The sequence below is a fragment of the Aulonocara stuartgranti genome (assembly GCF_965226115.1).
Source record: "Aulonocara stuartgranti genome assembly, chromosome: 7".
Lineage (NCBI taxonomy): Eukaryota > Metazoa > Chordata > Actinopteri > Cichliformes > Cichlidae > Aulonocara > Aulonocara stuartgranti.
The window spans coordinates 58,149,402-58,172,077 of record NC_138945.1 but is presented as its reverse complement, the minus strand read 5'-3'; the positions used below and the strand labels follow the sequence as shown (position 1 = coordinate 58,172,077).

The 22,676-nt window shown below is 43.3% G+C and overlaps 2 protein-coding genes across 3 annotated transcripts; one reads left to right on the top strand and one right to left on the bottom strand.

Annotated features, from left to right (window-relative positions):
* Window positions 1-1,009: 1,009 nt before the first annotated feature.
* LOC309711786 (uncharacterized protein) lies at window positions 1,010-3,745 on the bottom strand. 2 transcript variants are annotated; one of them, XM_082542243.1, is made up of 4 exons: window positions 2,911-3,745; window positions 2,348-2,630; window positions 1,875-2,182; window positions 1,010-1,769 (listed from the first exon to the last, which is right to left on the bottom strand). In XM_082542243.1, the coding sequence occupies exons 1-4, from the start codon at window positions 3,138-3,140 to the stop codon at window positions 1,514-1,516; spliced, it is 1,077 nt and encodes a 358-aa protein (XP_082398369.1). In that variant the 5' UTR covers window positions 3,141-3,745; the 3' UTR covers window positions 1,010-1,513. The 2 variants fall into 2 exon arrangements, with proteins under 2 accessions (XP_082398369.1, XP_082398368.1); XM_082542242.1 differs by having other exon boundaries at window positions 1,010-2,182.
* A 998-nt stretch (window positions 3,746-4,743) lies between these two features.
* On the top strand, window positions 4,744-17,058 carry rgma (repulsive guidance molecule BMP co-receptor a). The gene is made up of 4 exons (XM_082538447.1): window positions 4,744-5,367; window positions 9,010-9,125; window positions 10,537-11,054; window positions 14,094-17,058. The coding sequence occupies exons 1-4, from the start codon at window positions 5,354-5,356 to the stop codon at window positions 14,784-14,786; spliced, it is 1,341 nt and encodes a 446-aa protein (XP_082394573.1). The 5' UTR covers window positions 4,744-5,353; the 3' UTR covers window positions 14,787-17,058.
* The last annotated feature ends 5,618 nt before the right edge of the window (window positions 17,059-22,676 follow it).

Sequence of the window (22,676 nt, the reverse complement as noted above, 5' to 3'; positions counted from 1 at the left end):
TAAGAAATTACTTTCTCGTGTCGATTTGTTGATTAAATCGACACGAGAAAGTGATGCCCAGTCTTGATTCTAAGTCTGACACCTCTGAAAAGAAAAGCCCAGCAACGCTATGATGGCCTAATTGTTATGCTGCAGGAGTGCAGAAGGCGTCCGGAAGGTCACTTCGAGCATATGATGTTTACTAATCCCTGTCTGACTCAGAAATACTGCAACAGATCGGGTTTCTTACACAGTTCATCCACGCCCAACGCGCAACCGGCCGGGTGTGGATGAATGTAGTTTGTGTCAAAAGACTGAAACATCACCTAAAGATGTACAGAAACCATTTTTTCTCTGAGGAATTTATGACCCAAAATCACAGACCGTGCAACTGTTCTGTCCCGAGAATCTCACAGTTGAACTTTTGATCCGGCGATGAGGAAGCCTAGCATGTGATGATCTGAGGAAATCACCTGATAGTGAAGCAAGAATTACTCATCTGCATTTGTCCACATCGTCTGTGTGGTTTATGATTAATCGTGCTGCAGAAACCTTTTTCTTAAAACTGCGGTCTCCAGGAAAGATTGAGCAAAAATGAATCAGTCAGTCTTCTTCTAGTATACAAGTATGTAATCTCTCCATTACAAAGTGTGAAGAATAAATGTTTCTGCCAGGACCTTGTTATCTTTTTTTTTTTTTTACATTAGTCTCACAGGCATCTTCGTCTCTCCTTGGTTTCTACCATATAGTTTCTGCTTAACACATTTTATAACAGACTAAATCACAGACAATTAAAGGAAATCACACAGCGCCCTGAGCATATAGGCATCACCCAATGCTTTTGTTCCTATAATAGTAACGTAGCTGATTGTCACACACATGCACACAGAGGCGTGCGCACACACACACACACACACACACAAAATTGAAGCATTATAATACAGTTTTTCTCAGTCGCTTTGGTGCATTTCTCACAACAGAATTGAACTCTCCACCACTACTAAGGCACTTCTCAAAACAATTAGTGCAAACTGCAAAACATGGTGGATAACTTGCAAAAGTGAGTCACTCCATCAAAAAGAAAAGTCAGGTGTCCAAAATAAGTTGTCAATGCATCAACAACAAATCCCTTGAGCAAAACAGACAATACATTCATCAAAAGCAAGTACTGATACCAAACAAAGTGTCAGGGCTGTCACAATTACAAGTCATTAGACCAGCACCTTTGGTCACAAAATCACATGGTCTGAACATGTTCCCATTGTGACGGATGTCTTTGTAGGTGCTTCCCAATGACATGTCAAGTCCGGACCGCATGCATGGCATGTTGAAAACCATAAATTGTAAAGGACAATCAAGACACTCCATATGCACTCTTGATAATATTTAATTGAAACTGTTCACAGCATTGTGCAAACTGGGGAAATACAGTAAATCAAACATTTTACAGCAAACAAACTCACCTAGACAGTAAACCTCACTGCAGTAGTTACGACTCAAAAAAAACAAACTGAAAAACAGACACTGCTGCATATCAATCATTGATATCTAGACGCTCCCGTCTGTCTGCCCACATATTTGCATCAACATCACAGCGTATGTCAGCTCTATCGATGCATCGGGGAAAGTATCTTCTGGAGTGTCGAATCCACCCTCTGCAGGACTCTGCTGTGATGTCATCACAAGCTGCATCCATAGCTGCTAGCAGGGTCATTTGGGTATGTGGATGCCTGTCATATACCTTCCACCTCCAGGAAGAGAAAAACTCCTCAATTGGATTCAGGAATGGACTGTAAGGAGGAAGAAACTCCATAAGCATCCTGTCGTGTGCTGCAAACCACTGCCTGACTACAGCAGAGTGATGGAAGCTTACATTATCCCAAACCACTACATACATTGTCCGATTGTCACCAGGATCATCCCTTCCATTTTGTGGGATCAGGTCCCTATGAAGAGCATCCAGAAAAGCCAACAGGTGTTGTGAATTGTATGCACCAATACGAGGAATATGGGTGTGAACACCATTCTCTGAGATTGCGGCACACATTGTAATATTCCCTCCTCGTTGGCCTGGGACATCAATGGTGGCTCTTTCTCCAATGTGATTCCGTCCACGCCGTCTGCCTTTTGCGAGATTGAATCCCGCTTCGTCAAGATATACAAACATGTGCAGGGGTTCCCTGGCCTCCAACTCCAGGATATGCTTTACAAAGGATGAGAATCAGACAGGTCTGTAATGGTGCATTTGGCAGAACAGATTGTACAGTTGGAATTGTACATAGGATTACAGTAACATGCATAAATGTAGGTTGAGTACATGGCCTAAACTGTTACAGTGAACAGAGGTACATATGCGAACATGTGTTACCTGTACATACTGGTGACGGAGCTCCTTCACTCGATCACTGTTCCGTTCAAATGGCACTCTGTACAATTGCTTCATGGACATTTCATTCCGTCTGAGGACTCTGTCTATGGTGGAAATTGATATTGACTGAATATTTCCGAAGATGGTGTCATCGTTTACGACAGTTCTTTGTATTTCTCTCAGTCTCAAAGCGTTGTTTGCAGCCACCATTGCACAAATTCTTTCCTCTTGCTGCGGAGTCATAAGTGGACCTCTTCCACCTCCTCTAGGTTGTCTGGCAGTCCTTTTTGAGATGCAGATGGGAAAACACACACATGTAAGCGCAAACATGCTTACAGTGATTGTCACAGGACTATCATTCAAAACTCCTTTCTTTACAGCATTACTGTATTGTACCACAGCACACTATGCCACACCTGGGCCAAGTCTGCGCTTCAGTTACAGTACGTCTATGTGTAAGGATCTGTAAGGTCATGTCCTAATGCAAGTCTCCTGTATGACTATGAAAGTGCAGAGCAAATTAGTTTGTGCTGCATACTGTAACTAGATTACGGTGTGCTCACCTGTTTTCCCGACGAAATGTCTGGATGATAGAACTTACAGTAGTTCTCCCAACATTTGGCTGCACCCTTCGACCAGCCTCGGCCATTGTGAGGCCATGGTTTATCACATGATCCACAAGTGTTGCCCTGATTTCGTCAGGAACGTGTCTATGTGGTTGGCCTCTTCTCACCCGGTTTTGTCCTCGTCCTCCACCGATCCTCACTCCTCTTCCACGAGGCTGACGTTCCATGTTCTGCTGTTTTGTAGATTCAGTATGCACCTCATGCCAATCCTGTCTGTTGGTTTACATTACAGTATATATGTACTTGTGGAGTGGGGGATGCTGTGCCGCGGTTCACCTGTGACTGGGTAGGAGAGGCTTTTCATTGGTTGCAAGTAGGAGTGACACACACCAATTTTCATTAGTGTGAGATAAGGTTCACCTGAGACATGTAGTTTATGGAGATTTTCATGGGAACTCCTCCAAAATAGGGTTTTCAAAATGGGTGTATGAATCGTTTGACAAGCTGTTCAGCAATTTTGAGTGCACTGACACAAGCAATGCAATGAAGACTATTAGTTGTAAGGACAATGACTATTCAGCCGGTACAAGTATGAATAATTGTGACATTCATGATGAAAGAAAGGAGATAGTGATGAATAGGAAGTCAAACGTGACCATTCTTTAGATATTTGTACTCACTCAACTGCTTCATGTCCAAAGGCATTTGCCTTTGGACGCAGTGAACGTGAAACCGCCACAGGGTTGTGCCAAAACGACTACATGTTGTGGTGGTTGAACTAACTGTTGTGCAATGTTTAATTCTGTTGTGAGAAATGCACCAAAGCGACTGAGAAAAACTGTAATCCAGTGACATGTAAAGCCGTTGTGTTAACTAGCCGTAATACCTCAGCAAGGCAGCGTGTACACCAGCTGCGTTTAAGATGAGGCCGGCATCCGGCACCTCTAAAGCCATTCTTTTCACACCGGGGTGTCACTCTTTCATGTTCTTCTGCTACATCAATGTAAAATGTGCTGCCTCTCAGTGGCCATCTGGAGTGGGCAGGTCTGGGCTGTGATAGTAAAATGAGAGTATTTACAGGGGTCAGTTTCTTGCTGGATGCACCGAGGGATGATGTAATGTGACAGTTCTGGCCAGCGGCTCAGTGCAAGCAGCATCAGTGTCAATAGAAGGTGCAATCAGAAGCTCATTAGGAAAGGCTTGTGTCAGCTCTGCATTTCTGCTGGCTTTCTCCCGGCCACTCTGCTGCTTCGCTCAGACGCTGCTAGTCCGAGGGAAACTGGAGCAGAGAGAAACAGTTATGCTGGAGGTTTGAAACGCTTGAGGAGAGAGGAGCGGGTGGGGGGTTGTGGTGGTATTTTCCTGCATGCAGCCTGATCCTAAAACACAGGTGCAGGTTCCTTGAAGCCCTTTGAGCATACCCCACCCCAACCCCTCTTCCCAGCTGCAAAGTGTTTGTCCACTTGATCCTCCATTAAATCCTGATTATTATGGATTTGTCTTTTTCAAATTGGTGATTTGCAAAGATAAGAGACTGATAAAGGTTATCTGGCAAGGGCTGTTTGCTGCCAATCAATGAGACTAATTAAACTTGATCCAAATACTGCAGAAATAAGAGTATGTAAAAACAGAGGTGAAAGCAATGCAGATATCCTCACTGCCTGGTTTAAAAAAAAAGCCATTTGGTTTAAGTGAAAGCAGAGTTGTCACTACGCATGGGTTCGGTTTTTTTATAAGATAAAAAGTGTTCAAAAGTGCGTTTCTGCCTGGTTTTCAGTGCAGACCTCTTTTCGCTGCAAAGCATCTAGTTTAAAAAAAAGAGAGAGAGAGGGGAGGGGGGGTCTGATATTTGGGGCTCCCATGCGGCGTCATGCAGAGCCGATCATTGTCTCTCTCACACTTTCTAACTAGCCATTTCACAACATCCACACAGCGGATCGAGCTGTACGCAGCAGCAGTTTTACCTTCAGGGCTTTTTTTCCTTTCTTTCGTTTTTTCTCCTACACGACGTCGACCCATAACTAACAATTTGAATTCGGCACGCGGATGAGGCCAATTACCGGACTTAATCTATCATTACGTCCCCGTTCCGATCGGCTGATAGTCAAATGAGTTAAGCGATGGCTGAAGAGCTCCGAGTCCGCCACCGGGTGCCAGAAGTGGTTGTTTAAATTTAAAAGAAAACAACTAAAAGAGAGAAGAGAGAGGGGGGAAACACTTTGATTTCCTTGCAACGCGGACTTGGAGAAGCTGTGCGGCGGACATGATGTGCAGAGTGGCGGATTTTACGCGCAGAAAGCCGCTGGGTGCGTTTGATTTCGGATTACTGTGACACACTGGCTGTGTAGTTTTCAGGGGGAGATTTTTTTTTTAAGGAGTCTGCTTCCCTCTCGCTCCTGTTCGCTGCTGTCCTCCAGGACTCCAGAGTCGCGGAGATCCCATGCAGTCGCCAAGGTTGGTTCGAGACTAAATTTTACTCCTTATTTCTCATATTAGGCAGGAATGTGATCAGTTGTGTGCTGCTCAGCCCTGTAATGTGTCTTGTCTTCCTATCATCCTGCCCGGAGTGTTTGGATTTCAGCAGATTTAATAACCTGATCCTTTTTCCAGTGTCACACAAGAAAAAACTAGGAGAAAACTGAATTTTGAAATGCACCAGACCCCCCACCAAAAAAAAAAAAAAAAAATGCATCTACACGCCTCATTACTTCTAAATTATTGGACAACTGGGAGTAAAACTATTAATCACAATTTTATATGTTATTTTGTCTGGATTTAGCAGTTACTCCCGACTAAAAATACCCTTGAGGCCACTTTAATCCAACATGCAGCCAATGATGATCTTAACGGTGCTACAGGACAAATGCGCCTGTCGGATGCAGATTTTTCACCTTTTAAATCCCAACTGCGTGACAGCTACCTGTAATTAGACCAATAACCGAGCTGTCCACAAAGCTCAAATTTAATGACAGGTTTGGTTGTCCTCGTAACGCCATGTGCGTCTGTGTCATGATTTGAGGTTTCATATCAGAGCTCATAACAAGCGCCATCTGTTGGAAAAGAGGATCAGTCCCTGTGGCTGTGGAGATAAAGATAAATGGACAGAGATATGTTGGCCTGTGCAACCAGTTTAACGCTGCACACAAAAGAGATGGAGCAGCTTGTTATTTAGATTACACAGGGAGGATTTAAAAAAAACTGTCTGCTGTAATTCCCCCAGCAACCTGGTTTGACAGGTGATATCAGAGATTTAAGCAGCACATCATAAAGCCATTATGCTGGATTTATGGAGATGTTTTATTGTTATATTGTGTCACCGCTACCTGTTACAGCATGTGGACGACAGGGTCTCCCGGATAAATATGTCCTCATTTATATGACGGAACATGGTGGTGGTTAAAAAGCAAAAAATTTGAGCTGTAGATAAAAACATAACTAAGCTAAGCAATTCGATGATCAGTGTGTTGACTCGGAGAGGTGGTGACTAGAAAAGACATGTCCTAACCTCATTTTGATTGATTATTTTATTAGTGATTTATCGATTAATCAATAAAATGTCAGAAGTTTCTTCCTATTTCCCCACCCAGGAAATACACCAGACCCCAAAGAGGTTCAATTTCAGTGAGAGATTTAAGAGCCTCTTTGATAAATAATTTAACTAATCAAACTGGAAGCAATCAAATTAGCTGATACTAATACTGTAATTTATTATTCTGGTATTCTAGCAGAAACAATTAGTGATTCAGAATAAGGAATACATGGGGTCGTTTTGGACAAAGAAATAGAGCTGTGACTTTTTATTGATATTTACGAACCCTCTGTGACATAACTGGTTTCTCATTCACTTTTAATAGTAATAACTGAATCCCTTAATGAAGCTGGATAACAACAGATAACTATCATTCATGCTTGTTCTCCATAAACGGATCATAAAAATGACTAGTTGGCTAAAGCACTGACAACAACAATAATTTCCTCTATTTGTTTTGTTGTTCAAATAGTGCAAAAACATCTTCACATAATGAGAGTAGATGGTTGATATGGATGTTGTAGGTTAGTCTGCAACAGGTGATGTATGTGCAGCATCTGTTTTTCAGATCTGGTGCATTTTGCAGATTGATCACTGGGCTGCTTCTGCCCAGCAGCTGACCGACATCTGATTAAGACAAGCTGCATCAAACCCTTCAGAGTGCTGCTGAACAGCTTCATTCCTCTGCTGCAGCCACGCTACAATCCAAAAATATTCCACAATTCATCAAAACATTTCACCGAGCAGCTTATACCTTTCAGCTGCGCTCATTCCTTCCTTTCAGATGTGAATGCTCGGTATATTAGGTTTGGAAGTAACTCTGCACGGGGGCCACCCTTGTTGAAAACATGTGTAGGCTCGGACCTCTTTGTACATGAACATATCCATCACCCGCAAGAGGGACAGCAACCACAAAGACAATCAGCGCTCTGTGGAAAAATACTGTACAGCCAGCCACAACCTGAGCAAGATGGTACATATTTTGGTGTAAATGAAATGCTCCACTAATGTGTCATCAGCACAATTCAAAGCTAATCAAAAAGAGGAGCAGATCAACACCTGCACTTCTTGTCATTTGGAGAAATGCTTTTAAATGCACCGAACCAACATGGAGGAAATGCTCACTGCAACGAGGGGCTGCTTGTTCTCATTTCAGTGAAGTAATTAAGTAGTAAAATGCCATCAAAATTCTTACAATCAGGTGGGGCTCACTGTAAGTTTGAGTACCTCATGCCCGGGTGCTTTAAATGACTTGTGCTGGGTAAACTATGGCCGCTGTGATATCAAAGAACTGCGGTGTTTCCACACTGTTTCGCTTTCTCTCTTTTTTTAAGTCATTTAACAACCTGAGGATGAGTTTACATCATATAATTACAGGCACATTACACATAGCGGATGGTTAAATGCTTATTTTGAAGTTAATGCCTTGAAACATGGTTGTAAGAAGATAACATTTGCAATAACAAATACTGTGCAATTTGTTTTTCACCCTCCTAGTAATTGTTTTTAAAATTATGGCTTATGGCTGAATTGTATGGCTGAATACATGGAGTTAGGTAACATTTTAGTAAAGTACGCTATTAAATGATTCAACTTTTTGTCAGTATACAGATATTGATCCTCAAGCTAAGATAATCTCCAAACATTCACTCGTTCCACTATGTTAAACACGATCAGTTTAATGGTTTTCCTTGTTATGTGTACCAGGAACCCAATTATCTTTGGATCAACTCAGGGTCTGGGAATCTGTGATGGGGATTTTTCCCTAGATTAAAAACCACAATGGAGAAATTAGGAAGCAAATCAGTGAGATGAACCCACAATTACATGTATGCTTTATCATTTTGACCCAACTTTTCACTCAATCCTGGGTATTTGTGGTAATGAGAACATCTTGTTCAATAATACCTTTGCACATTGCCCACAGTGGGCTATGTTGGGTGGAAGGGTTGTAGCAAGCATTTTAAGGTGATGCAAATGATGTATAGTTTTTCGAGAAGTGATATGAAGAAAAAAAAACTGATGATTGTTCGTATTGTTGGTGGTTTTCCTCTTGTTAATCTGCCCACACACGCTCTGTGGAGGCATGACACAGTTTTCATTTCAAGCCTTTAAACGGTGCGGTTGTTGTTGTGATCTTATAACAAATCAGATCTTTCTTTTATATGGCGGTGTGGACTACCACTTTGTGGGTCATGAAAAGTCGGTCGTCGTCTAACAAGTCTGCACACTGAGGTGTAATTTGAGTCTCGCAGAAAGGTGGGGGTTTAAGGGCGAAACGGGCAGCCGTGATTGGTTCGGCTTGTCCGATGGCCCGCAGAGGCTTCGCCTCCTCGGCACTCCCTAAAAGGAAGGATAGCTCGGCTGCCTGCCTGCTTGGAGCTGTTTCAGCTAGCTGCCTAACTTTTACCGACGAGAGGAACAAAACAGCCTCTTACCAGGCGGTGATGAGAAGACGGGACCCCCAGCTTCAGACCGTTTTCATGGACTTTCTAGTGTTTTCTTAGCGAAGGCTTGGCGAGTTGAGCTAACTGTCCTCCACTGTTTTTTGTCCTTAATGCGACCAGGGAGAGGAGTACAGTGCGAGCCCGAGCTGGATGGATGGTTATGGGGGAAAGAGGGAGACCCTCGGCGCTTGAAGTGTGCAGAGTCCTCGCCGTGCTTTTCTCACTCTTCCCCTCTGGTAAGAATTTTTTTTTTTTTTTGTCCGTTTTCGTTTTCTTCCTTTTTCCTTTTAGACCCAACAAGCGCGTTTTACGCCAACACACACGGTTTATATGACTTCACGTAACTGTTAATCACAGTGCTAGCAAACTCCAGAAGTTATTAGCATTGATTTTTCTCCACCTTGGCGTCCAAAGTTGCCTGATTTATATACTTTTTATTTGCCGAAATATTGTATTTTGTATCATTGTTATTATTGAACCACTTGTTTTTATTTTTCAAAAAAAAGTGACGTTTTAGCGGGAATCCGAAAACTAGTATGAAAGCTTATAATAGTCCTTATCGTTTAGTTAAAAATCCACCAAACTCTATACAAAAAGTGACTAAAATCTAGAGAATTGCAGCGAAGCGTTTACTTTGTACGTTTATAATTGTTTTTAATTTGAAAATATTAATTTTTCATATTTAGTTATTGTTAGAAATCTTGACATTTAAAAATAACATTTTGCCAGGTATTAGTTTTGAGACAAAAACCACTGAAAGGTCTTCCCGGAGCTGCATGCGGCTCTCCAAAAGTGTTTTGTTGGGGGATGGGACGGGTCTCGGGGTTTTGGCTCCTTCAAAGTGTTTTTTCAAGCCGAGAACTGCACCGTAGAAGCCAAATAATGTATCTTATTAACTATATATTTGTGTGACTGCAGTCAGTCACTTTTTCAGCTCACTTAGCGCAAAGCCTAATCGGTTTTCTTCTTTGATCACATGTCGTTACACAACAAAGTGATAATACGCTGATAGCTGAGATCAAGATTAGTTTATTGCCATCTTGATAAGTGGATGGGTGGTGTGGACGCTTTGAGTTGTTTAAAGTTTGACTTCAAAGTGCTGGTAGTCCACCCCCCGGAAACCTCTCACAGCAATGCTTTATTAATCGAAGGTGATAGTATTCAAACATGGTGTTGCAATGATTCATCCTGGGAAATGTTAAAGTAGCATTGGTGCAAAAGTTCGCCGGATATTGCAACAAAGCTGGAGACCCCAGAGGAGTAGTGTTATTAATCGGTTATCGTGTAGATTAGTATCCCTAATCGAGTTTTTACCTGTGCATATGAAGAAAGAGAAATGGAAACAACTGGATGTGAAAGGGAAGTGAAGCGAAGCTACCTTCTTTCCAGGCTTCGCTTTTGTTTGTGGCTACATCATATAAAATGTATATATTGGATGAAAATTACATCTAATGTTATTGTAATTGTTATTAATTCTATAGATTGTTTTTTTTTTTTTATCATTTACAGTATAGTATGCACAAAGAAAATGGTTAACTTAAGGAGGAACAACAGTAGCCTTTTGGATAGAGAGTGTGCTTTAAAGTGTCATGTTTCTAGATGACTTTATTACTTTTGCTCCAACTGGATGTTGTTCCTCTCTGACAGTGAGCCTGCAGTGCAAGATCCTCAAGTGCAACTCTGAATTTTGGGCCTCCACCTCAAACTCTGGACCGGAGGAGGAGTTTTGCACGGCTCTGCGGGCGTACAACAGCTGTGTACGTCGGACTGCACGTACCTGCAGGGGTGACTTGACATATCACTCTGCACAGCATGGCATAGAGGACCTAATGAGCCAGCACAACTGCTCCAAGGAAGGACCGACTTCCCATCCACGTACCCGGACGCCGCTTCCTCCAGCACCCCCGCCGGTTATGACTGACAGCCAAGAACGCTCCGATGGCCCGGAAGTGTGCCACTATGAGCGCAGTCTTCCACGCAACACGGCGCCACCTAACTATACCCACTGTGGCTTTTTTGGAGACCCACACCTCCGAACCTTTGGCGACGACTTCCAGACATGTAAGGTGGAAGGAGCCTGGCCGCTCATCCATAACAAATACTTGTCCGTCCAGGTGACCAACACTCCCGTAGTACCAGGCTCTTTCGCCACCGCCACAAGCAAGGTGAGACCCTCTGTTGTTCCTGTGTATGACTGCAGCACTAGCTGATTGGCTAAGGCTTTGAATATATGTCTTGATGCATGCTCATCCAGGTAAGAAAATCCCAAAAAGTTGAATTTGTTCTGGACGTAGCGTTTTCAGTGGCAGAAACATTTCGTCACTCATCCAAGTGACTTCTTCAGTCTCAGCTGACTGCAGGTTTCCCCAACCTTATAAACAGCACATTTGCATAATGACTGAAACTAGCACCACTGACAAACAATGATTGCATTATTCATCAGTGGCGCTAGTTTTTTCTTTCTGAATCCAGTCAGTCCGCTTGCATCTGAGTGATGTAAATTCCATTATCCAAGAGGGTCCATGTGCCAGTTTTTTGTGACAGTGCAGAGTACCCCACAGAGACTGCACTGGATGCACTACAGCTAACTGCAGTGGATTGTTATCGAGGCTTAATGCCGAACTGATCATCCTTAATCAAGCTAATGTTTATTTTTCCACAAAATGTGCTGTACTAAGTATTCTAGAAGGGATTCTGTTCTGTGTTACTAAAAATACACTAAAAGCTACACAGAGGAGAACAGGAGGGCAAGATGTCTGACACAGGAATGGTATACAATCATCCAGTCACTTTTCAAAATAAAAGACCCTGTGCAGACTAAATGCTGTGCTGCTGAAAGTGTGTTTTGAAGAAGTTCAAAGGATGCTATGTGTGTTGCATCGCTGGGATGAGCCAACAGTCAGTCAGCTAGGGCCACTGTTAACAATTAAAGGGCCATTTACACATTCCTAAGAAGTTGTTCAAAATTTGGTGAACAATTTTTGGTTGATGCGCAGTTAAGAAAAGGACTCTTGTCTGTGTTGTGTTACCTCCGTAATTAAAGGGGGGGGAGCGCAATCAACAATTTCTATTATCATTGACTCAATTAAGTAGCAAAAATGTGCTGGGTACAGCTTTTAAAATGGGAAGCATTGCCTGGTTCTGTATAAATATATGGTATGTAAGGATTTGGACTGTCAAGCAAAACTGGGTTTTGTAGCATTCTCTGTAGGTGACTTGAAAAGGTGTTTTAAGATAATAATTTGTTGATCCTTGCAATATTGCTTGTAGGGTTTCATAAATGTTAGTACAAATTAACCAGCTGCACATATGTGTCTGTGTGAAGAGCTGGGATGATTTCCTTTTGTTGACATATACATGGGCAGCTGCAGAGACCGCAGGTGTGTAGATGTTCTTACTGCCCTGCTTTCTTATCTGCTTGGGGAACATGTTACATACACGTGCATTAGATCAGCATTACAGGAAGACCTGCAGGTCCTTTTTGAAGAAATGGGTTATTTATTTATTTATCTTTATTTCTTTCCCCCTCTACACATTATTGCACATAAGATTGCCATATACAGGTGTAATAGCAAATGCCATGTGTTCTGAAAGGTGCTGTGGGCCTGTGTTCCTGTCACACTGTGGATCCTGCTTATTTGGATGAGTTCTAAATTAGGATATGAGGAAGCTCGATCCAGCAAATCTCAAAGGGCTCCATGAGCTTTATCAAAATCTTTTGATACTTAAAATCAAGATCTTTGATAAAGCTTATCAAGATCTTTGAGATTTGTTGGGCTGGGCTTCTTCATCTCATAGATCTTGATAAGCTTTATGAATCATATGTTAGTATTAAAACAGCTGTGCTTTGTCGCATGTGAAGCTTCATTCTCTGTTGAGCTCAGTCTGATGTTTGGGTTTCTTATTGTAGCACACAGTGAGCACAGAACTGCAGATTATTTTGTCCACATTATGAGATATTTTCTTTCAGATTTATCAGCAGTGCACAAGTCATTATTGATATTTTGTTGAATAGTGAATTGGTTAGTTTGGATAGCCGCCCCTAAAATGGTCAAACTGGAGGCCATAACATAGGAGTTGGCCTAGACTTGGCAATGCTCCAGCACCATTTGGTTGAGGACCTGAGTCGTTTGCTGAGGATCATAGCTGAAGTACTCAGACTGAGGTATAAGAGGACTTTGTCCCTAATCACATTTTTAGAAACTATAATTTTCTGTAATCAAGGTTTCTAATCATACTCTATTAAGCATTTGTGGGGGGTTTTAGCTTTTAAAGTAATTGCATTTTTGTACTGCTATTCTTGGAAGCAAATGAGACGGCTTTTTAAAGATCATGATTCTGGACAAAGGGAAAACAAAGCAGCAGCCAATGCCACCTGTGCAAACAAGGCCCTTCTGGTTAAAGATCTGCATTAGCAGAGCTCCGTGTTGGTACATAGCTCTCGCTACAGCAAATAAAACTGTCTGGTTATTTCCATCTTCATACCAGTAGATAAGGCAGGCCTTTTTCTTTTGTTTGCTTTTATTAAACATTTAAGAAGGAAACTGGGAAAAAGCAGAAGTTATTGTGGCTCGGATAAAGGAAATTGAAAGAGGGAGAGAGAGAGCTGGTGCAGCAGATAAATTGTCAAGCTTAAAGAGTATACTGTGGACCCCCACCCTGTGTCCCCTGTCTCAAACGAGCAGACATCCCAGTTCCTAGGCCGTCCATGTTCACACAAAGGCTCATTGGTGTCCTGATGAAACCAAGCTTACAGAGTCCTGGCCAGTCTCACTTAATTAGCTGCAGAGTATATCGCTGTGTCCTGGCCCGACGCCACTCCATGGAGCATAGTTCTGGGGGTTCACAGGCAGGTTTTTCAGTACTATGAATGGATCGTCTTTGTGTCTGCAAACTGAGGCCTGATTTTTACATGGCCGAGACTTGTGTTTTTTGAAGGCGTTTGCCTTGGCCTCCCTCATGTTGAGCCAGCCCTGAAATGTGACTCTTAAGTGGGGCGTTGTGGTAGATTGCACAAACTTGTTCTTAATGCAAAAGTATAAGCACTTCCCATTTTCATTCCGATGTTTACATTTACTGCAGTTTACTAGGATTTAGTATGTGAGTAGGTAGAGAAATGGTCACTGATAACTTCCTGAGAATCGTAAAAGTTGACCGTAAAATGAATGTTGAATATTGATGCAATTTCTTTCTCCATTCTGCAGCTGACGATCATCTTTAAGAACTTCCAGGAATGTGTGGACCAGAAGATGTACCACGCAGAGACAGACGAGCTGCCGGCTGCGTTTGCAGACGGCTCAAAGAACGGAGGCGACCGCAACGGAGCGAACACCCTGCGTGTGGTGGAGAAGGTTGCCGGGCAGCATGTGGAGATTCAGGCGAGATACATCGGAACAACCATCGTAGTCCGGCAGGTAGGCCGCTACCTAACCTTTGCCGTGCGGATGCCGGAAGAAGTTGTGAACTCAGTGGAGGAAGGTGACAACCAGGACTTGTACCTGTGTCTTCACGGTTGTCCTGCCAACCAGCGCATCGACTTTAGGAACTTCAGAGCTCGAGCGGCGGAGGCCCAAAGCGTCAGCAGGACCAGGAGCAGCACCGGTGCCAACGGCTTTACCTACCAGTCTGCAAAGACCAAGTGCAAAGAGCGGCTTCCAGTGGAGGATCTCTATTTCCATTCTTGCGTGTTCGACCTCCTCTCGTCCGGAGACATAAACTTCACCATGGCAGCCTACTACGCTTTTGAGGATGTTAAAATGCTCCATTCAAATAGCAAAAGATACCACATCTTTGAAAAGGCTGCCGAAATGAATAGTGCAGAACAGAAGGGCAGAAATGTACTTTCAGTCTTCCTCGTCAACCTCCTCGCTGTGTTATTGTGGACAGTCTGTCTATAGCGTCTTTACAACAGTGTCCTCATGGTGTGTCTGTCAAGGAGCATTAGAGCACCATCGCTGCGTCCTACATCGGCTCCTCTCTGCTCTGGTTCTGTGACTTGACAGGTAGCTTGCAAGTAGGTCATCCCCGACCCAAGTCTCATTTTAGTGCTATTGTCGTGTCTTGACGTCAGCTTAATGACAGGACGAGCTCAGCGTTCTCCCACCTATCATCACACGTATTCAGCTGCTTCATTGGATTGGTCTTTGAAGAGGGCAGCGGTGAGAGAGCCCAGCTACTGCTGAGCTCAGGATATCCACCTGGGATTAAATCCCACATTCTCAATGGGGCCTGCATACCTATGGGAAGCTGGACAAGATGATCTTTTGCAGAAAGAGGAGTTTGCTGTTCCTCCCTCCTCTGACCCCCCCCCCCCTTCATTGGTGCCAAGCCAGTGAAGCTCTATGGCTCATGTGGCAAAACGAGAGGACCTGACAGGGGCTTTTGTTAACCTTAGGCCAGAAGCAGCTCTATGTTTGATTAGTTTCCAGCTTTGGAAAAGCCGGAGCCTTTTGGAAGAAACACTCAGCCAAAAGGATGTCAGAGCAGCATCTCCAGTTGTCTGTGGAGATTAATGGGTCATATGTTAGGTTGTGTGTGTGCGTTAGTACAATATGTGTGCCGAATTCAGCATCTGTGGTTAATTTTGTGTTTGTGCGTGCAGCAGTTTCCAGACAACAAACCTCCAGCGGGAGAACTCCATTCCCATGTCTTTGTGTTGCACCTAAAATTTCAGAAATAGAAAAAGATGAAGCGCTCGAGTTCATCTAGTGGACTCTTTATCAGCCAAGTAGCAAATTCCAAAAAGGGAACTCAAAAATAGTCATCTGCATGTCATTTTTCACTGTCATGCAACCTTTTCCCCTCCTTTTGAGCCGTCACACAACACGCTGACGTGTGGATCAGACAGCGTTTGTACTTTTAGGTCGGTTATGTGAATGTAGCGAAGAAGGTTTAGAAGTGCAAACTTGTTTAAGGGCACTTAAAGCGTTTACAGAAGGTCGAGCAGCCAATCAAAGCCCGACACCACCTCGAGAGCATTTTGTGAATTTGAATCTCCGTTTAAGCGTCGGTGGTGTAGATGCCGTTAGTACTCGCTGTAAAGACATCACCTCTAGTCAGTTGAGCATTTTTATAGACTACCAGCGTGCTGAGCTGACTGTGGCTTAGTGAGTAAACGATAAGCATATGTCTGCAGACGTGATTTCATGGCTTAAATCATTGCCAAAGAACAAGCCCTTGTGCCAACATTTTTCCAAACAGCTGAATTTTCATCTTTCAGTCCTTTAAAAACAGTTTGCGACTCCTGTGTATATAACTCGTGTTTGTGGGTGAATTACAGTAACACGTACTGTAAAGGCAGCATTGGTTTCTGTTACTGCAGTCTCACTTTTTGCTTTTTCTTGTTTCACAATAAAGCTTCGAGGTTTCCAGCTGAACTTTGGCTCTCAGCTGCAGTATCTGTTAGTGTGCAAGTCCTCCCCCGTAGGTCCCGTTACCGCTGGGGCAGTTTAATGGTCATTTATCCTTTTTTACACTGAAGTATTTGGCAGGCCTTACTACTGCTATTTGGAATATGTATCAGTGCAGTTTGACGGCAACAAAAAAGGAAAAAAAAAACGCATACAAAAAACTGATGATTGTAATGTTGAATCTTGTGTTGATAGATGTAATTTGTGTTTGTGTGTTTCACAGTAAATGGTTCTACATGTGTAATGTGAGACTGTACATGGTTTTTGTGTATTGTTGAGTTTAAATTTGTATATTACCTGTTGTGTTTTGAATTTATCACTCCAGTTTTTTGTACACAAGATGTTTCAGTGAATGTGAACTTTTGTTTTTCTTTAATTTGAAAAGGGATTTTTCTTTTGTCTTTTTGCAAAAACATGAACGCCATAGAACCGATTAGTCTTTACTGAGTACAGCGTACACATCGGTCTGTGTAGCAGTGATAAACGTTAGTTGTTTAGTATCAAACAAGACTGCCCACCTTACCCACAGAAGAGATTGTTGCAAAGTATTTTTTTGGGGCGTTCATGTTTTTGAGTTTAAAGCACTTTATGTTTTCTTTGACATTTAGCTCTTTTGTTTGACTTGTAAGGGTTTAAAAAATACAAAAAAAGCTGAATGGGGGGAAATGCCAGAAAGATCAAACTGTGTTGTAAATGTGATCCCACATGCCAGCTGTTTGTAATGTAAATTATTTATTAAATAAAAGGAAGATGTCTCGTTTATCAGCTCTCCTTTTGTCCTGTGTGGTGTGAGTTTGAAAGCATTTTTTGAAAACCACCCCGTGTGGGTTTTCTGCCTACACTTTGCAGTGCTTGACTGCCCCCTGCTGTAGATATGAGCAAATGTTAAAATGTTGTTTTGTTTTTTTTGTTGTTTTTGTTTGTTTTTAAAGAAGTTTTAAGTTTTGACTTTGGAGTTAAAAATTGATATTAAAAATGGGATTTATGAGCTTTATATAGTTAAAATGTAAACACAGTTAAATGTAAAAGTGAAGTTTCAGGTGTATTGACAATTTATAGAGAAAAGCATAATAAATAATCTAGAATTGACAATTTACTGAACATCCTATGCAGACAGAGTAGGAGGAACGAGTAGGAGGAACGTCCAAACTTCATACAGAAGTCTCAAGGCCAGAATCAGTCTGCTGCAAATTAAATAAAATGTGAGGTCAAAATGTCCATAAAACATGTCTTTCTGACCCAGAGGAGGGAGGAACAGCAAACTCCTCTTTCTGCAAAAGATCATCTTGTCCTTGCGGTGGTCACCAGAAAGCTCCAGGCAGAATTTGAGTAGGTATGGACATCAATGTGATGCCGAAATTTTATTATCCTGTTTGGAAGAGCCAAATGAATCTAAAATAACACTCAGGTTTACTGTTTGCTGTTGCACTGAAGAACCCTGATCCAGCCTTCCTGTCTTATTAGTCCGTTCACATTTATCTGCAGGAAACGAAACGCAGAGCATGAAACTGCTTCACCTCACTGGAAGGAGAACCGCAATCGGTTGTAGCCGTGATGCCCTCATTTAAACATCGGATAATTCAATCGTGCAGGAGGAAGGTTTCCATGTTAGAATATTATGTGGAGTGGTGTCTTTGAAGGCCACGCAGGAAGAAATATACACAGAGCAAAGATTTATTAGTGTGTGTGTGTAATGTGAGAATGGTGGTTTATGTATGTTGAAGTTTATTCTCCTCTAATGACTTCAACAGAAAACATGAAACTGAGGAGAAACTCTGTTAGTCCGTGCTGCATTTTCCTACTACAGGCCATCATTGGCGTATTAAGATAAGATAACCTTTATTAGTCCCACACGTGGGAAATTTGTTTTGTCACAGCAGGAAGTGGACAGTGCAAAAGTTATGAGGCAAAAATTAGAATACAATAAGAATAAATACAGTACACAGCTGTACAGAATAGAATAAAATAAAATACTATATACAGTAGAATAAAATAAAATAAATATACAATAAGATAAAAATAGAATACAAATACTATATACAACTGAGTAAAAATACAACGATGACAGAAAGGATTATTGCACTTAGTGTTATTGCATATGTATGGATGTGTGTGCTTGATCAGTTAAAGTCTTTATTATGGAGTCTGACAGCAGTGGGGAGGAAAGACCTGCGAAATCTCTCCGTCCCACACCGTGGGTGCCGCAGTCTCCCACTGAAGGAGCTGCTCAGTGCTGTCACAGTCTGCTGCATGGGGTGGGAGATGTTGTCCATCAGGGATGACAGCTTAGCCGCCGTTCTCCTGTCACTCACCACCTCCACTGGGTCCAGAGGGCATCCTAGAACAGAGCTGGCCCTTCGGATCACCCTGTTCAGTCTCTTCCTGTCCCCAGCAGAAATGCTGCCGCCCCAGCAGACCACGCCATAAAAGATAGCAGAAGCCACAACAGAGTCATAGAATTTCTTCAGGAGTGGGCCCTCCACTCCAAACGACCTGAGTCTCCGCAGCAGGTACAGCCTGCTCTGCCCTTTCCTGTAGAGGGCGTCTGAGTTATGAGTCCAGTCCAGTCTATTGTTCAGATGAACACCAAGGTACCTGTAGCTGTCCACAGCCTCAATATTCTGTCCCTCCTGTTATTTCTAAGGCATGTTTTTTATAAGTTTGTTATATGGCGGGTCATAATCATTCGTTCTGTAATTAACTGTTGCAACATGTCAGAAAATATGTTTATTCCTGATCTTGTCTGGGCAAAGCCTGCCATCTAGTGGGTTGACAGGGTAGCACCATGTTAGAGCGCAAGCAGTGGTTTTCTCCCAGCGCTCGACAGGGAAGGTCCATTTGGCTGTGTCTCTGTAAATTCCTGCATCTGACGCCCTTGAAAAGGCATAATCTGTAAGTGTGGCAAAACGGTTTATTGTTCCCACTTATTAGTACCTTGTTCAGCAAAGTAATGAGCTTCTTGTGTGTTTAGCGAGTTTGTTACATTACTAGCACAAGCTAGCTGTTAGCCCTTTGTTTAGCCTGCTAACATGAAGCATACCAGCATGTGGTGTTAGCTGTATCTCTTACCATCTCTGTATCTCTTGATTGTGTAGTGACTGTTTACATAAGTCAACAATATTTAATGTAATCTTTGTGTATTTGTATGGAGAGTGAATACACTGTATTCTGTTTCTGTTATTACAGTTTTACAAAAAAGGAAAATAAGGATCAGTAAAGCTCCGAAGAATGGCACGCGGTCTCCTGAGTGTTTACTGAAGCCATTTTATGTTTAGCTCACTGCATAAGCTGGATAGAGACATTCAGCTGAGGGCAGAAGAGTAAAAAGATTGTCCACGCATCAAGTGCACTGCCAGGATCCTGAGACACTCCAGCGACAGCAATCATGTCCAACCACGGGGACACCTCGCAGCTTTCACAGCTGGAAGTCAGGTCGGAATGCAGATCAGCAGCTTCACGCCGGTCAAACAGCTCAGCAGCTTCACGCCGGTCAAACAGCTCAGCAGCAAGCCTTGCTGCAGCACGAGCACGAGCTGAAGCCGAAGCTGCTCGAGCAAGAGCAGAATATGCCAAATGCCAAATAGACATGGAGGTCGAAAAGGCCCGGATGGAGGCAGCGCTAAATGCTCTGAAGCAGGAGGGAGAAGCAGAAGCAGCACTTGCAGCTGCAAGGGTCCTAGAGGCTGCAGTTCTGGACCAAGCAGAGTCTGTGAAGCCACCAGACATTCCTGCCACAATAGCTGCGGCTGTCAGCCGCACTCAAGAGTATGTAGATACCCACTTCCACAATAACACTAATATGGAAGGTGAGTCAAAACACAGTAGAGAGCAAAAATGTGACTTAGACAACACCCACACTACAGGGCCGGACATATCAGCAGCAGCTGCGCGTGGGTACCCCCCCAGTTCTCCACCTGTTTGGCAGCCCAAACTTCCACCTCCCCATTGGTCCAACTATGTTGGAGCAGCCAAACCACAACGACAAGCAGATGTATCAGACCTCGCTGCCCTCCTCTCGCGTCATGACCTACTGACAGCAGGACTGACAGTGTTTGATAACAAGCCAGAGACTTATCTAGCATGGAGATCTACGTTTCACAATGCCACTGAAGATTTAAACCTAAAGTGCAGTGAAGAACTCGATCTGCTCACTAAGTGGCTTAGTGGGGAGTCTCTCCAGCATGCTCTGAGAATCAGGGCTGTCCATGTTAACAATCCAGAAACAGGTCTTCAGCGTTTATGGCAAAGGCTAGACAGGATTTATGGCTCATCAGAAGTTATTGAAGCTTCTCTGTTCAAACGCCTAGAGAGCTTTCCCAGAGTTACTCCGAGAGACAATCACCTTCTACAGGAACTTGCAGATCTCCTCCTGGAACTTGAAGCAGCAAAAAACGAAGGATATCTGCCAGGCCTCAGCTTTCTTGACACTCCAAGAGGCATAAACCCAATTGTGGAAAAACTCCCACATACCCTGCAAGAGTCATGGATCAAACAGGGGTCCAAGTATAAGAAAGAACACAGAGTGCACTATCCGCCTTTCTCCTACTTTGTCCAGTTCGTAAATAGCAATGCTGAAATGAAAACTGACCCCAGCTTTATCCTACAAAATTACAGCACTGGGCACATGAGGATAGAAAGGCCGCTGGTGAGACAATCACATTTTAGAGCCCCGCTAACAGCAAACAAAACACAGGTTGGCACACCCAGCAACAAATCTAACACTCACTCTCTTGATCCCGACAAACGGTGTCCAGTACACATGAAGCCCCATTCACTTGCAAAATGTAGAGGGTTTAGGATGAAAACACTGGATGAGCGGAAAAGTCTGCTCAAAGGGCTTTCGATCTGTTACAAGTGTCTCTCATCAACAGAACACAGGGCCAAAGACTGTAAAGCTGATATTCGTTGTCTGGAGTGCAAAAGCGATACCCACATCTCCGCCATGCATGCCGGGCCACCCCCTTGGAGAAGTGGGAGCTTTGATTCTACACCAGAGGCACACGGCGGGGAGCCAGACATCCCGAGCTCCACAGTGACTACATCTAACTGCACTGAGGTATGTGGACAGGGACAACAAGGACGGTCTTGTTCTAAAATTTGCATGGTGAAAGTATATCACAGCACAGCCCCTCAAATGAAAACGAAAATGTACGCAATTTTAGACGACCAAAGTAATGTGTCACTGGCTCGTTCTCCCTTTTTTGACATGTTTAATGTACATGGTGAAGCCTTTCCATACACAATGAAAACATGCTCTGGCACAACGAACAAAACAGGCCGTAGAGCTCACGGCTTTGTCATTGAGGGTGTGGACGGAAAAGTGTCCATACCACTACCAACACTGACAGAGTGTAATCAGATTCCTGACAACAGGAGTGAGATACCCACCCCAGAAGCTGCAGCTGCTCATCATCACCTAGCTCACATAGCTGCACAAATACCCCCTCTTGATCCAGAGGCAGATATTCTCCTCCTCTTAGGCCGTGATGTAATTCAGGCTCACAAGGTTCGACGCCAGGCAAATGGGCCCAATGAAGCACCTTATGCCCAAAAGCTTGATCTTGGATGGGTAATTGTTGGGGATGTTTGCCTCTCGGGAGCTCACAGACCCACATTGAACTCCTACAAGACTAACATACTGGATAATGGCCGCCCCAGTTTTCTCTCTCCCTGTGGCAACAGAATCTACACAAAAGTGAAGATCACAGAAGAATGCCCCCTTTTTGAGAGCACACAGGTCAAAGATGAACTGGGCAAACACATCTTTCAACAAACTACTGATGATGACAAAATGGCACTCTCTGCAGAAGATAAGACGTTTCTGAACATTATGCACAAAGATGATGCAAATAACTGGGTCGCCCCCCTGCCCTTTCGTCATCCCCGACGTCGCTTACCCAACAACAGAGAGCAGGCTCTCAACCGCCTCATGTCCCTACGGAAGACATTAAAGAGAAAGACGGAGATGAAAGATCATTATGTGGAGTTTATGAAAAGGATCTTCGACAAAGGTCATGCAGAAAGGGCACCCCCTCTCAAACCCCACCAAGAATGCTGGTATCTCCCACACTTTGGTGTTTACCACCCCCAAAAGCCAGCAAAAATCAGAATAGTCTTCGATTCAAGCGCCCAGTTCGAAAATGTGTCTCTGAATCAAGTACTGTGTAAAGGCCCAGATCTCAATAACAGCCTTGTGGGCGTGCTTCTCAGATTCCGAGGTGACCCACATGCTGTGATGGCTGACGTGGAGCAGATGTTTCACAACTTCACGGTCAGAGAGGACCATCGTGATTATCTGCGTTTCCTGTGGTTCCGCGATCACGACCTCGATGGAGAAGTGGACGAGTTTCACATGACAGTCCATGTTTTTGGGAATTG